Source organism: Cetorhinus maximus, unplaced genomic scaffold (assembly GCF_964194155.1).
Source record: "Cetorhinus maximus unplaced genomic scaffold, sCetMax3.hap1.1 HAP1_SCAFFOLD_2182, whole genome shotgun sequence".
Taxonomy (NCBI): domain Eukaryota; kingdom Metazoa; phylum Chordata; class Chondrichthyes; order Lamniformes; family Cetorhinidae; genus Cetorhinus; species Cetorhinus maximus.
Window position 1 is genome coordinate 496 of NW_027598121.1, and position 13,159 is coordinate 13,654.

Genomic DNA, 13,159 nt, shown 5'->3' on the forward strand with positions numbered 1-13,159 from the left:
GTTGGTTTTAATTCGATGTGGCTCGCTGATGATGCTGCTGCCGCCTGGATCCCGGGCTCCTGCCCCACTCAGGTAAAACCAAAGACAAGATTTTATAAACCACCCCCCTCCTGAAACCCACCCCCCCACATCAAAAACCCCACTAAATAGCCAGAGTGAACGGGAAGAGGGAGGGAGGGGGAGAAAGGAGGGAGGGGGAGAAAGGAGGGAGGGGGAGAAAGGCGGGAGGGGGAGAAAGGCGGGAGGGGGAGAAAGGCGGGAGGGGGAGAAAGGCGGGAGGGGGAGAAAGGCGGGAGGGGGAGAAAGGCGGGAGGGGGAGAAAGGAGGGAGGGGGAGAAAGGAGGGAGGGGGAGAAAGGAGGGAGGGGGAGAAAGGAGGGAGGGGGAGAAAGGAGGGAGGGGGAGAAAGGAGGGAGGGGGAGAAAGGAGGGAGGGGGAGAAAGGAGGGAGGGGGAGAAAGGAGGGAGGGGGAGAAAGGAGGGAGGGGGAGAAAGGAGGGAGGGGGAGAAAGGAGGGAGGGGGAGAAAGGAGGGAGGGGGAGAAAGGAGGGAGAGGGAGGGAGGAGGGAGAGGGAGGGAGGAGGGAGAGGGAAGATGAGGCTGTTCAACCCCAGCTCATGCTGGGGAGGGGTGAATCCTCCAATTGGCTGTCTAGTGGTGCTGCTGCCCCCTGTATGGGTGTTGGAGGTATTACAGCAGCTGGCGGACGCACTCGGTCCCAGGGTAGTGGGGTAGGTTCAGGCCGTATTTCTTCTCCAGCGCCGCGGGTACGAAGCGGCCGCCCAGGTAATGGTAGCGCCCGTGGAAGTGGGCGGCGGCTTTCTTCGGCGCAGTGAGGGAGATGAGCAGGTCGGGCTGTCCCATCACCAGGACATCCCATCACGTCTCAAACCCAGTGATGCTCCTGGTCCATCAGCCTTTTGATCCATCCCAGAACCCAGTGCAGGGCTCTTCATACTTAACTTAGGGTGACCACCTCTTCCTCCCCGTTTTCCCTACCCCTCCACTCCACCCCATCTTCCTCTCTCCCCTATTTCTCGCCAGCCACTCTATCAAAACCCTTCCTCATTTTCAACGCCTCTATTAAATCTCCCCTTAACCTGCTCTGTTCTTAAGGAGGGGGGGGAACAATCCCAGCTTCAGAGAACCTCAGGACGGTTACAGCACAGAAGACCATTCGGCCCGTCACGTGTGCGCTGGCTCTCCGTAGGGGCAATTTACCTAGTGCCACTACCCTCCGCCTTCTCCCCGTAACCCTGCACGTTCTCCCTTTTCCGATAATCTCCAACTCCCTTTCCAAAGCCTCGATTGAACCTGCCTCCCCCACACTCTCGGGCAGCGCATTCCAGACCCCAACCACTCGCTGTGTGAAAGAGTTTCTCCTCGTGTCTCCATCGCTCCTTTCTCCAATCCCTTTAGATCCTCCCTCCCCCACCAATGGGAACAGTTTCTCCCCATCGACTCTGCCCTAGACCCCTCGTGACTTTGAACACATTGGATCAAACCTCCTCTCAGCCTTCTCTTCTCCGAGGAAAACAGTCCCAACTTCCCCGATCAGTCCACGTAACTGAAGTTCCTCACCCACCCCGGAACCTTTCTCGTGAATCTTTCCTGTGCTCTCTCTCTAACTTCTTCACAACGTCTTGCGAAGGTCTTTCTGTGAGACCAGGGCGCCATCAAAGAGCACGGGGGTGGTGGGGGATAAACGGTGTGATGCACAGACAGCGAGAGTCACTGTGAGGCCAACGAGAGGGGAGAGGGCGAGCGCGCGAGGGAGAGGGGAGGGGGAGAGCGAGAAATGGAGTCACTGAGAGACCAGTGGGGAGCGTCTCTCCAAGGAACACAAGCGGTCACAGGAAACCCGTGAAGCGATTGGCCAGTGAGTACTTTTCCCTCTTCTATCGCAACGTGGATATTTGCTTCAAATTGAGGATTTAAGTGGGGGTTACGACGGTAGTAAGTGAATTAATAAGGTTACAAGTTCAGAGCAGGTCTAGAGGTATCAATTTGGAATTAATAGTTCAATCAAGGCACGAGCTAGATTGTTAAAGGGGGAAACAAGAGGATTTCAGATCACGGATGGACATCTGAGACCTGTTCCCAATCCCTGTGCCGCGTGGGAACTTCAGGAGGACCTCATGTATCCTGGGGGACCAGGTGGCTACAACTGTCTCCAGCTCGAGCTCAGGATTTCTGAGCTCGAGGGGCAGCTGGGGTCGCTGCGGAGCATCAGGGCGGGGATGAGAGCTGACCGGATCGTCTGTTCCTGGAGGCGGCCAACCCCGCAGGCAGTGAGGGGGTCAGGACAAGTGAGGGGTATTGAGTATAAAAGCTGGGAAGTCATGCTGCAGCTGTATAGAACCTGGGTTAGGCCACACTTGGAATATTGCGTGCAATTCTGGTCGCCACACTACCAGAAGGATATGGAGGCGTTGGAGAGGGTGCAGAGAAGGTTTACCAGGATGCTGCCTGGTCTGGAGGTTATTAGCTATAAGGAGAGGTTGGAGAAACTCGGGTCGTTCTCACTAGAGCGACGGAGGTTGAGGGGCGACTTGATAGAAGTTTACAAAATGATGAGTGGCATGGACAGAGCAGATAGTCAGAAGCTTTTTCCCAGGGCGGAAGAGTCAATTACTAGGGGGCATAGATTTAAGGTGAGGGGAGAAAACTGTAGAGGAGATGTGCGGGGCAAGTTTTTTATGCAGAGGGTAGTGAGTGTCTGGAATTCGCTGCCAGAGGAGGTGGTGGAAGCAGGTACGATAGTGGTGTTTAAGAGGCAGCTTGACAAATATATGAATAGGATGGGAATAGAGGGATACGGACCCCGGAAGTGCAAAATGTTTTAGTTGACGGGCAATATGATGGGCGCAGGCTTGGAGGGCCGAAGGGCCTGTTCCTGTGCTGTACTTTTCTTTGTTCTTTGTTCTTGATAGTAACCCACCCGGGAGAGTAGGAGACGGCAGAAGCAGAGGGGTCTTTGGGGTGTCTGCCGCTCTCAGTTACCAGTACTCGAGACTGCCGGGAGTGTGGTCCAGGCCACAGCTTCTCCAGTCTCCCCACGTGAACTGAAGCCCCTCGTTCCTGGCCCCATTTGTGCTAAATCTCCCTCCGCACCCTCTCCGAAGGCCCCTCGACATCCTTCCTAAAGCGCGGGGCCCGGAATCGGACGCTGTACTCCAGCTGCGGCCCGATCCAGGGATTTGGTCAGGTCCTACATCGCTTCCTGGGTTTTGTAACCTAACGCTTCCGTTTGTAAAAGCCAACAATCCCGCCACCCGCTCACCAGCGACGGGTAGACCCGGGTACCATTCCGTGCACTCACCTGACGGGATGTCCACGCTGGCGATGGGGATGGTCACCCCCTCCAACGTACCCAAGACGGCGGCAAAAGGCTCGCGCACTTCCCCTTTGAAGCTGAACCCAAAGATAGCGTCGACAATCAGGTTGTACACCTCGTCGATGAAGAGTGCCTGTCGAGCGATGGGGGGGGTGGGGGGTGAGTGGCATTACATTAGATAGCAGCAACTTCCCTTGCTCCAGCCTCTTCAACGCATCGAGACACCACAGGGGCGACTATCAAACAACATATTTAACCCCCGAGCCACATGGCGAAACACTCGGAACAGGCAACCAAAAACTCAGTCAAAGAGGTCAGTATAATGGAGCGTGTTAGAGGGGGTGGAGGGGGGTGGAAAGGACACAAGGTGGGGAGGGAATGATGCGAGCGGCGGGGGGGCGGTGCTGGATGGTATTAGGGGGGAAACGATAGGGGGGGGAAGGGAGAGAATGAGCGAGGAAGGGGTCAAGCAGGGTGTGGTGGGGAACAACCTCGAGAAGCTGATTGGCCCTCCTTCTGCTCCTCTGCTCCAGGAGGAACCCGACTAAAATCTAGGCTGGGGCAGAGCTGAAGGCAGGTGAATTTATCGTTTGCGCACACACGATCCAGGCGACGGCGATGGTGGTTGATAAAGTTACGTTGGCCAACCGAGATGTTCCAGCAAACAGCCGTGACAATTCCTGCCTCTCCGACAAACACTTTTTCCAAATCTCATTCTCAGTAAGAAGCTGTCGCTGGCGGGGGGCCCAGCATTTATTGCCCATCCCTAATTGCCCCCTTGAGAAGGTGGTGGGTGAGCCGCCTTCTTGAGCCGCTGCAGTCCCTGTGGTGTAGGTACACCCACCGTGCTGTTAGGGAGGGAGTTCCAGGATTTGGACCCAGCGACAGTGAAGGAACGGCCGATATATTTCCAAGTCAGGATGGTGAGGGGCTCGGAGGGGAACTTCCAGGTGGTGGTGTTCCCCATGTGTCTGCTGCCCTTGTCCTTCTAGATGGTAGCGGTTGTGGGTTTGGAAGGCGTGAGTTAATGTTGGATAATGGATTCGGGAAATGCCGAGAGGAGAGGGATGATTTTTGCTGAGGTCTAACGAGGGTCTTATATAAATTCAGCATAACCTCTCTGCTCTCGTACTCTATGCCCCTATTAATAAATGTTTGTGGATGGGATGCCAATCAAGCGGGGCTGCTTTGTCCTGGATGGTGTTGAGCTTCTTGAGTGTTGTGGGAGCTGCATTCATCCAGGCAAGTGGGGAGTATTCCATCACACTCCTGACTTGTGCCTTGTAGATGGTGGACAGGCTTTGGGGAGTCAGGAGGTGAGTTACTCACTGCAGGATTCCCAGCCTCTGACCTGTTAAAGAGCCTTGGCATTGAGGGGCCGCAGGTGGAGGGGGTCTGGGCTGTGTGTGGCGGGGGGGGGGGGTCTGGGCTGTGTGTTGGGGGCGGGGTCTGGGCTGCGTGGGGAGGTGGTCTGGGCTGCGTGGGGAGGTGATCTGGGCTGTGTGTGTGGAGGGGGTCTGGGCTGTGTGTGTGGAGGGGGTCTGGGCTGTGTGTGTGGAGGGGGTCTGGGCTGTGTGTGTGGAGGGGGTCTGGGCTGTGTGTGTGGAGGGGGTCTGGGCTGTGTGTGTGGAGGGGGTCTGGGCTGTGTGTGTGGAGGGGGTCTGGGCTGTGTGTGTGGAGGGGGTCTGGGCTGTGTGTGTGGAGGGGGTCTGGGCTGTGTGTGTGGAGGGGGTCTGGGCTGTGTGTGTGGAGGGGGTCTGGGCTGTGTGTGTGGGGGTCTGGGCTGTGTGTGTGGAGGGGGTCTGGGCTGTGTGTGTGGAGGGGGTCTGGGCTGTGTGTGTGGAGGGGGTCTGGGCTGTGTGTGTGGAGGGGGTCTGGGCTGTGTGTGGGAGTGGTCTGGGCTGTGTGTGTGGAGGGGGTCTGGGCTGTGTGTGTGGGGGTGGTCTGGGCTGCGTGGGGAGGTGGTCTGGGCTGTGTGTGGGGAGGGGGTCTGGGCTGTGTGTGTGGGGGTGGTCTGGGCTGCGTGGGGAGGTGGTCTGGGCTGTGTGTGTGGGGGTCTGGGCTGTGTGTGTGGGGGTCTGGGCTGTGTGTGTGTGGGGGTCTGGGCTGTGTGTGGGGGGGTGGTCGGGGCTGTGTGTGTGGAGGGGGTCTGGGCTGTGTGTGTGGAGGGGGTCTGGGCTGTGTGTGGGGAGGGGTCTGGGCTGTGTGTGTGGAGGGGGTCTGGGCTGTGTGTGTGTGGAGGGGGTCTGGGCTGTGTGTGTGGAGGGGGTCTGGGCTGTGTGTGTGTGGAGGGGGTCTGGGCTGTGTGTGTGGAGGGGGTCTGGGCTGTGTGTGTGGGGGTGGTCTGGGCTGTGTGTGTGGGGGTCTGGGCTGTGTGTGTGGAGGGGGTCTGGGCTGTGTGTGTGGAGGGGGTCTGGGCTGTGTGTGTGGAGGGGGTCTGGGCTGTGTGTGTGGGGGGGTCTGGGCTGTGTGTGTGGAGGGGGTCTGGGCTGTGTGTGGAGGGGGTCTGGGCTGTGTGTGTGGAGGGGGTCTGGGCTGTGTGTGTGGAGGGGGTCTGGGCTGTGTGTGGGGAGGGGGTCTGGGCTGTGTGTGTGGAGGGGGTCTGGGCTGTGTGTGTGGAGGGGGTCTGGGCTGTGTGTGTGGAGGGGGTCTGGGCTGTGTGTGTGGAGGGGGTCTGGGCTGTGTGTGTGGAGGGGGTCTGGGCTGTGTGTGTGGAGGGGGTCTGGGCTGTGTGTGTGGAGGGGGTCTGGGCTGTGTGTGGAGGGGGTCTGGGCTGTGTGTGTGGAGGGTGGTCTGGGCTGTGTGTGTGGAGGGGGTCTGGGCTGTGTGTGTGGAGGGGGTCTGGGCTGTGTGTGTGGGGGTGGTCTGGGCTGTGTGTGTGGGGGTGGTCTGGGCTGTGTGTGTGGAGGGGGTCTGGGCTGTGTGTGTGGAGGGTGGTCTGGGCTGTGTGTGTGGGGGTGGTCTGGGCTGTGTGTGTGGGGGTGGTCTGGGCTGTGTGTGTGGAGGGGGTCTGGGCTGTGTGTGTGGAGGGTGGTCTGGGCTGTGTGTGTGGAGGGGGTCTGGGCTGTGTGTGTGGAGGGTGGTCTGGGCTGTGTGTGTGGAGGGGGTCTGGGCTGTGTGTGGAGGGGGTCTGGGCTGTGTGTGTGGAGGGTGGTCTGGGCTGTGTGTGTGGAGGGGGTCTGGGCTGTGTGTGTGGAGGGGGTCTGGGCTGTGTGTGTGGAGGGGGTCTGGGCTGTGTGTGTGGAGGGGGTCTGGGCTGTGTGTGTGGAGGGGGTCTGGGCTGTGTGTGGGGAGGGGGTCTGGCGGTGGTCTGGACTGCATGTGGAGGTGGTCTGGGGCTGCGTGTGGAGGTGGTCGGGGCTGCGTGTGGAGGTGGTCGGGGCTGCGTGTGGGGGTGGTCGGGGCTGCGTGTGGCGGTGGTCGGGGCTGCGTCGGGAGGTGGTCGGGGCTGCGTGTGGAGGTGGTCGGGGCTGCGTCGGGAGGTGGTCGGGGCTGCGTCGGGAGGTGGTCTGGGGCTGCGTGTGGAGGGGGTCTGGGCTGTGTGTGGGGGTGGTCTGGGGGTGGTCTGGGCTGTGTGTGGGGGTGGTCTGGGCTGCGTGTGGAGGTGGTCTGGGGGTGGTCTGGGCTGTGTGTGGGGGTGGTCTGGGGGTGGTCTGGGCTGTGTGTGGGGGTGGTCTGGGCTGCGTGTGGAGGTGGTCTGGGGGTGGTCTGGGCTGTGTGTGGGGGTGGTCTGGGCTGTGTGTGGGGGTGGTCTGGGGGTGGTCTGGGCTGTGTGTGGGGGTGGTCTGGGCTGTGTGTGGGGGTGGTCTGGGGGTGGTCTGGGCTGTGTGTGGGGGTGGTCTGGGCTGCGTGTGGAGGTGGTCTGGGCTGTGTGTGGGGGTGGTCTGGGCTGTGTGTGGGGGTGGTCTGGGGGTGGTCTGGGCTGTGTGTGGGGGTGGTCTGGGCTGCGTGTGGAGGTGGTCTGGGCTGTGTGTGGGGGTGGTCTGGGCTGTGTGTGGGGGTGGTCTGGGGGTGGTCTGGGCTGTGTGTGGGGGTGGTCTGGGCTGTGTGTGGGGGTGGTCTGGGCTGTGTGTGGGGGTGGTCTGGGGGTGGTCTGGGCTGTGTGTGGGGGTGGTCTGGGCTGTGTGTGGGGGTGGTCTGGGGGTGGTCTGGGCTGTGTGTGGGGGTGGTCTGGGCTGCGTGTGGAGGTGGTCTGGGCTGCGTGTGATACGTGTCGTGAAGCACTGGCCATGCACGCGCGGTGTTCCTTACCTCTGAAGGGAACTCCGTCAGGAAGGGGATGCCCATTTTCTGGCACTGGGTGGTGAGGGCCTTGAAGAGGGGTTTGCTTGGGCGCTTCGGGTAGAAGATGGTGGGTTCGTAGCCCTGCGAAAGGAGAGGAGGACGTTACCAGAGAGGGCGTAGCGAGGTACGATAACCCAGGCAGCACCCGGACCGAGTCAGGATGATGTGTATTCGACCAGGTGGGGCGACAGAACGACCCGCTAACTGAGGGGGTGGGGGAAAGAGAGCGATGATGTTGCATCTCCACCCAGTCACTGCTGTTGAGTTGGGGCCAGGCTGTAACACAGATGAATTAACTGCCCCAAATCCAGCAGAAATGAACCAATGCAGTCACACGATGACAGTGGAGCAACCTTTGAGGGCACAGTATATAGGAGCAGGAGACCATTCAGCCCTTCCAGCCTGTTCCACCATTCAATTAGATCATGGTTGATCTGTATCTTAACTCCACAAGGTTCTGCCCCCTTGTTCTGGACTCCCCACCCCCTACCAGAGGAAACAGTTTCTCTCCATCGACCCCATCGAATCCTTTAATCGTCTTAAACCCCTCGATTCGATCACCCCTTAAACTTCCACACTCGAGGGAATACAGACCGAGTCTGTGTGTGACCTGTCCTCGGAATTTAACCCTTTCAGCCCCGGGGTCGTCCTGGTGAATCTGCGCTGCCCCCACCCCCGACCAGAGGTGTACATCACCAAAATATAACCACTCATGATTCAAGCAACAAATTCCCTACATAGTGTCCCTGCCCTGGGAGTGTTTGATGGGGACAGTGTAGAGGGAGCTTTACTCTGTATCTAACCCCGTGCTGTACCTGTCCTGGGAGTGTTTGATGGGGACAGTGTAGAGGGAGCTTTACTCTGTATCTAACCCCGTGCTGTACCTGTCCTGGGAGTGTTTGATGGGAACAGTGTAGAGGGAGCTTTACTCTGTATCGAACCCCGTGCTGTACCTGTCCTGGGAGTGTTTGATGGGACAGTGTAGAGGGAGCTTTACTCTGCATCTAATCCCGTGCTGTACCTGTCCTGGGAATGTTTGATGATGACAGTGTAGAGGGAGCTTTACTCTGTATCTAACCCCGTGCTGTACCTGTCCTGGGAGTGTTTGATGGGGACAGTGCAGAGGGAGCTTTACTCTGTATCTTACCCCGTGCTGTACCTGCCCTGGGAGTGTTTGATGGGGACAGTGTAGAGGGAGCTTTACTCTGTATCTAACCCCGTGGTGTACCTGTCCTGGGAGTGTTTGATGGGGACGGTGTAGAGGGAGCTTTACTCTGTATCTAACCCCGTGCTGTACCTGTCCTGGGAGTGTTTGATGGGGACAGTGTAGAGGGAGCTTTACTCTGTACCTAACCCCGTGCTGAACCTGCCCTGGGAGTGTTTGATGGGGACAGTGTAGAGGGAGCTTTACTCTGTACCTAACCCCGTGCTGAACCTGCCCTGGGCGTGTGTGTGAACTTACAAAGAGTTTGAGGTGCCGTGCACACACTAGTCCATCCCCGCCATTATTGCCAGGTCCACACAATATCAACACGGTGGGAGTTTGTTTCCGAAGTGACGACAGAGGATAGGCCTGAAAGACGGATGGAGAAGTGAGTAACAGTGACTGGAAAAATTGATTTTACAATTGATAAACTGCATGTCTGTACGTCTGTGAGGCTGGGACACTTCAGCCAGTGATCATCACTGGGGGGCACAGGAATGCTCTGTGTTACCTGTATCCAAGTCAGATAGAGCGAGGTCTTTTTCTTGACAGTAGGTTTATCCACAGCACGCAGCATTACCTATCTCTGCCTACTCCTCACTAACACTCTTCTAAAGCAACAGTAATCCTATAAAATAAACTAACTGACTAAGGAAACAGCCTCTTAAAGGGGCACTGTAACAAAAGACAAAACTTTAAAGGAAACTTATCTAACTAAATTAAAATTAAAATGTTGTTTCTGGAGCCAATGAAGTGCTCCAACCCCTGCGGTACCCACCGGTTGCTGCTTGTGCTGTTTGGCACGCAAGTAGTCCCGTGTTATAGCTTCACCAGGTTGACACCTCGTTTTTAGGTGTGCCTGGTGCTGCTCCTGGCATGCCCTCCTGCACTCTTCGTTGAACCAGGCATGATCCCCTGGCTTGATGGTAATGGTAGAGTGGGGGATATGCCGGGCCATGAGGTTACAGATTGTGTTCGAGTACAATTCTGCTGCTGCTGCTGATGGCCCACAGCGCCTCATGGATGTCCAGTCTTGAGTTGCTAGATCTGTTCGAAATCTACCCCATTTAGCACGGTGGTAGTGCCACACAACACGATGGAGGGTATCCTCAATGTGAAGGTGGGACTTCGTCTCCACAAGGACTGTGAGGTAGTCACTCCTACTGATACTGTCATGGACAGATGCATCTGCAGCAGGCAGGTTGGTGAGGATGAGGGTCAAGTATGTTTTTCCCTCTTGTTGGTTCCCTCACCACCTGCCGCAGACCCAGTCTATGTCCTTTAGGACTCGGCCAGCTCGGTCAGTAGTGGTGCTACCGAGACACTCTCGGTGATTTGTTTCTATTTGTTCATGGGATATGCGCGTCGCTGACTAGGCTGGCATTTATTGCCCATCCACAATGCTGTGGGTCAGGAGTCGCGTGTAGGCCAGACCAGGCAAGGGCAGCAGACTTCCTTCCCTAAAGGACATGAGGTGAACCAGAACAATCAGCAATGGTTTCATGGTCATCGTCAGACTTTCAATCTAGACTTTTACTGAATTCAAATTTCACAAGCTGCCTTGGGGAGATGGGAACCTGGGTCCCCGCTGCATTACCCTGGGTCCCCGCCGCATTACCCTGGGTCCCCGCCGCATTAGCCTGGGTCCCCGCCGCATTAGCCTGGGTCCCCGCCGCATTACCCTGGGTCCCCGCCGCATTACCCTGGGTCCCCGCTGCATTACCCTGGGTCCCCGCTGCATTACCCTGGGTCCCCGCTGCATTACCCTGGGTTCCCGCTGCATTACCCTGGGTCTGTGGAATACTAGTCCAGTGTGACAATGCCACGATGCCAACACCTCCCCGTGACGGGCATTCCTCCCTAGTGAGTTACCACATCAGGCTCTGTGGCCTCGAGAGGTGGTTCAGCCGACCAGAGAGACACACGCACAGGAAATGCCCCTGTAAGGTCAGGGCCAGTGACTCACGCCAGCACTTTGTTTTTGCAGTTGGCGGGGGTGCAGACTCCTGGGTGCCACAACAGGTGACCTCAAGACCCAGAGGTGGGTGGGTGGGTGAGCTCTCTTCACCACGCACGTGACTTAAGTCTTCCCTGTCGCCTCCCCTCCCCTCTCCGCCTGCCCGGGAGTCGGGCACCTACCTTGGCAATGGCCGACGCACAGCTCAGGCCTGCTAGCTCCATCAGCTGGTCCACGCTGAATTTGTACTCGTTGAACAGCTCCTGGTCAATGGCTTGGGCCTCTTCCTGACTGTTGGGTAAGAGGGAGCGGGGGGGTGGGGTGGGGGAGGGAGGGAGCGAGAGAGAGAGAAGTCACCGGCGCTGATAGAGAGGCCCTATCGATTCCCCAGCTCCGACACACGCCAGGGGCCCAGCAACAGCGGGGAACGCTGTCTGCCCTCAGTCCCATCGCCCTTCACCCGATGCCAATCCCACTCCCGATCACCAGCTAGCATTCCTACTGGGAGGAGGGAAGCACGGTGGGGAGGGAATCCTTGATCCCCTGACCCAACAAAAATCCATCAACCGCAGCTTTGAAATCTCCAATTGACCCCCTCCCAGCCTCGACAGTTTTTTTTGGGGATAGGGGGGGGAGAGTGAGTTCCAGATTCCCGCTCCCCCCTGTGTGTGTGTGTGTGAAGTGCTTCCTGACATCCCCCCTGAACGGGCCTGGCTCCGATTTGAAGCTTCTGCCCCCTTGTTCTGGGCTCCCCACCCCCACCAGAGGAAACAGTTTCTCTCCATCGACCCCCATCGAATCCTTTGATCGTCTTAAACCCCCCCCTCGATTCGATCGCCCCTTAAATCTTCCACACTCGAGGGGGATACAGGCCGAGTCTGTGTGTGTGACCCGTCCTCGGGATTTAACCCTTTCAGCCCCGGGATCGTCCTGGTGAATCTGCGCTGCTCCCACTCCCCCCTCCGAGGGCCAATAAATCCTTCCTGAGGCACAGGGGCCCAGAACTGAGGCCGGTTACTCCCGATGGGGGTCTGAGCAGGAGCTGTACAGAGCTGTAAACATCACTTCCCCTCCCCACCCCACCCCCCAAGTATTCCTGCTCCCTTGGGGTTAAGGATTAATTGGCCCCTCGTGTTCATCTCCCATTCATTCACCTTCAGGCTACCTTACCTAAGGAATTTCACCGGTTTCTCGCCCAGAGTAGAGCATTTGGGATCCATTTTCCCGGGAAGGAGCCACCACTGCGGTCTGGGGCAGAGGAAGTCCCGGGCCCGGGAGGCGCCCGTTCCTGCGCCGCGAGCGGCGACGCGCGACGACGCGATTACGCTGAGGCCCAAGAGGGTCCTGATCCCGAACATTCAGGGGCGAGTGAGGAAGCAGCCAGCCTGAAGGGAGGACAATAGTTATTCAGATAACCTGCATTTCCATAGCACCTTTCACCAACTCAGGACTTCCCAACGCGCTGCCCAGCCGATTATGTACTTTATTTTTTTAGGTACGGCGCTCCCTCAGTACTGACCCTCCGACAGTGCGGCGCTCCCTCAGTACTGACCCTCCGACAGTGCGGCACTCACTCAGTACTGACCCTCCGACAGTGCGGCTCTCCCTCAGTACTGACCCTCCGACAGTGCGGCGCTCCCTCAGCACTGACCCTCCGACAGTGCGGCGCTCCCTCAGTACTGACCCTCCGACAGTGCGGCACTCACTCAGTACTGACCCTCCGACAGTGCGGCTCTCCCTCAGTACTGACCCTCCGACAGTGCGGCGCTCCCTCAGTACTGACCCTCCGACAGTGCGGCGCTCCCTCAGTACTGACCCTCCGACAGTGCGGCGCTCCCTCAGTACTGACCCTCCGACAGTGCGGCGCTCCCTCAGTACTGACCCTCCGACAGTGCGGCGCTCCCTCAGTACTGACCCTCCGACAGTGCGGCACTCCCTCAATACTGACCCTCCAACACTTACCAACTCTTCCCTTGACTCCCAGCTCTGCCTGTAGTCTGCATCTGAAGGCCGAGTCCCACCCTCCCACCGTAACTACCAATCAGCTTACGATTCCCGCTGTCACTCACAGTAACTGCCCAATAGAATCACAGGATGGGCGGTCTCCTACTTGACTGACACTACTCTTAGCAAATTGTATCCCCGATCCACCTATATGACCATTTCGATTGGTCTCCTGCTTTGATTTACCGTCATGTAAACCAATCAGGCATTGGAGCATTTCGAGGCACGACGGGAACAATTTGGCGTCATATTGTTGGTTAACCTTGACTGACACCAGATTCAACCAATAACACCTCGGGGTCGCCCATTTTTGGTCAGACAGGCACCCACAAGTGGGCCCAGGGAAGGGCGTGTCGAACAATGACTGACAGCTGG

The 13,159-nt window shown here is 58.1% G+C and overlaps 1 protein-coding gene across 1 annotated transcript; it reads right to left on the reverse strand.

Moving 5' to 3' along the window:
- Positions 1-484: 484 nt before the first annotated feature.
- naxe (NAD(P)HX epimerase) lies at positions 485-12,162 on the reverse strand. Its single transcript, XM_078537315.1, is given in 6 exon segments — positions 485-899; positions 3,317-3,468; positions 7,587-7,700; positions 9,082-9,192; positions 10,963-11,071; positions 11,951-12,162. Coding segments are annotated over 6 exon segments (885 nt in total). The 5' UTR covers positions 12,139-12,162; the 3' UTR covers positions 485-688.
- Between the last annotated feature and the right edge of the window lie 997 nt (positions 12,163-13,159).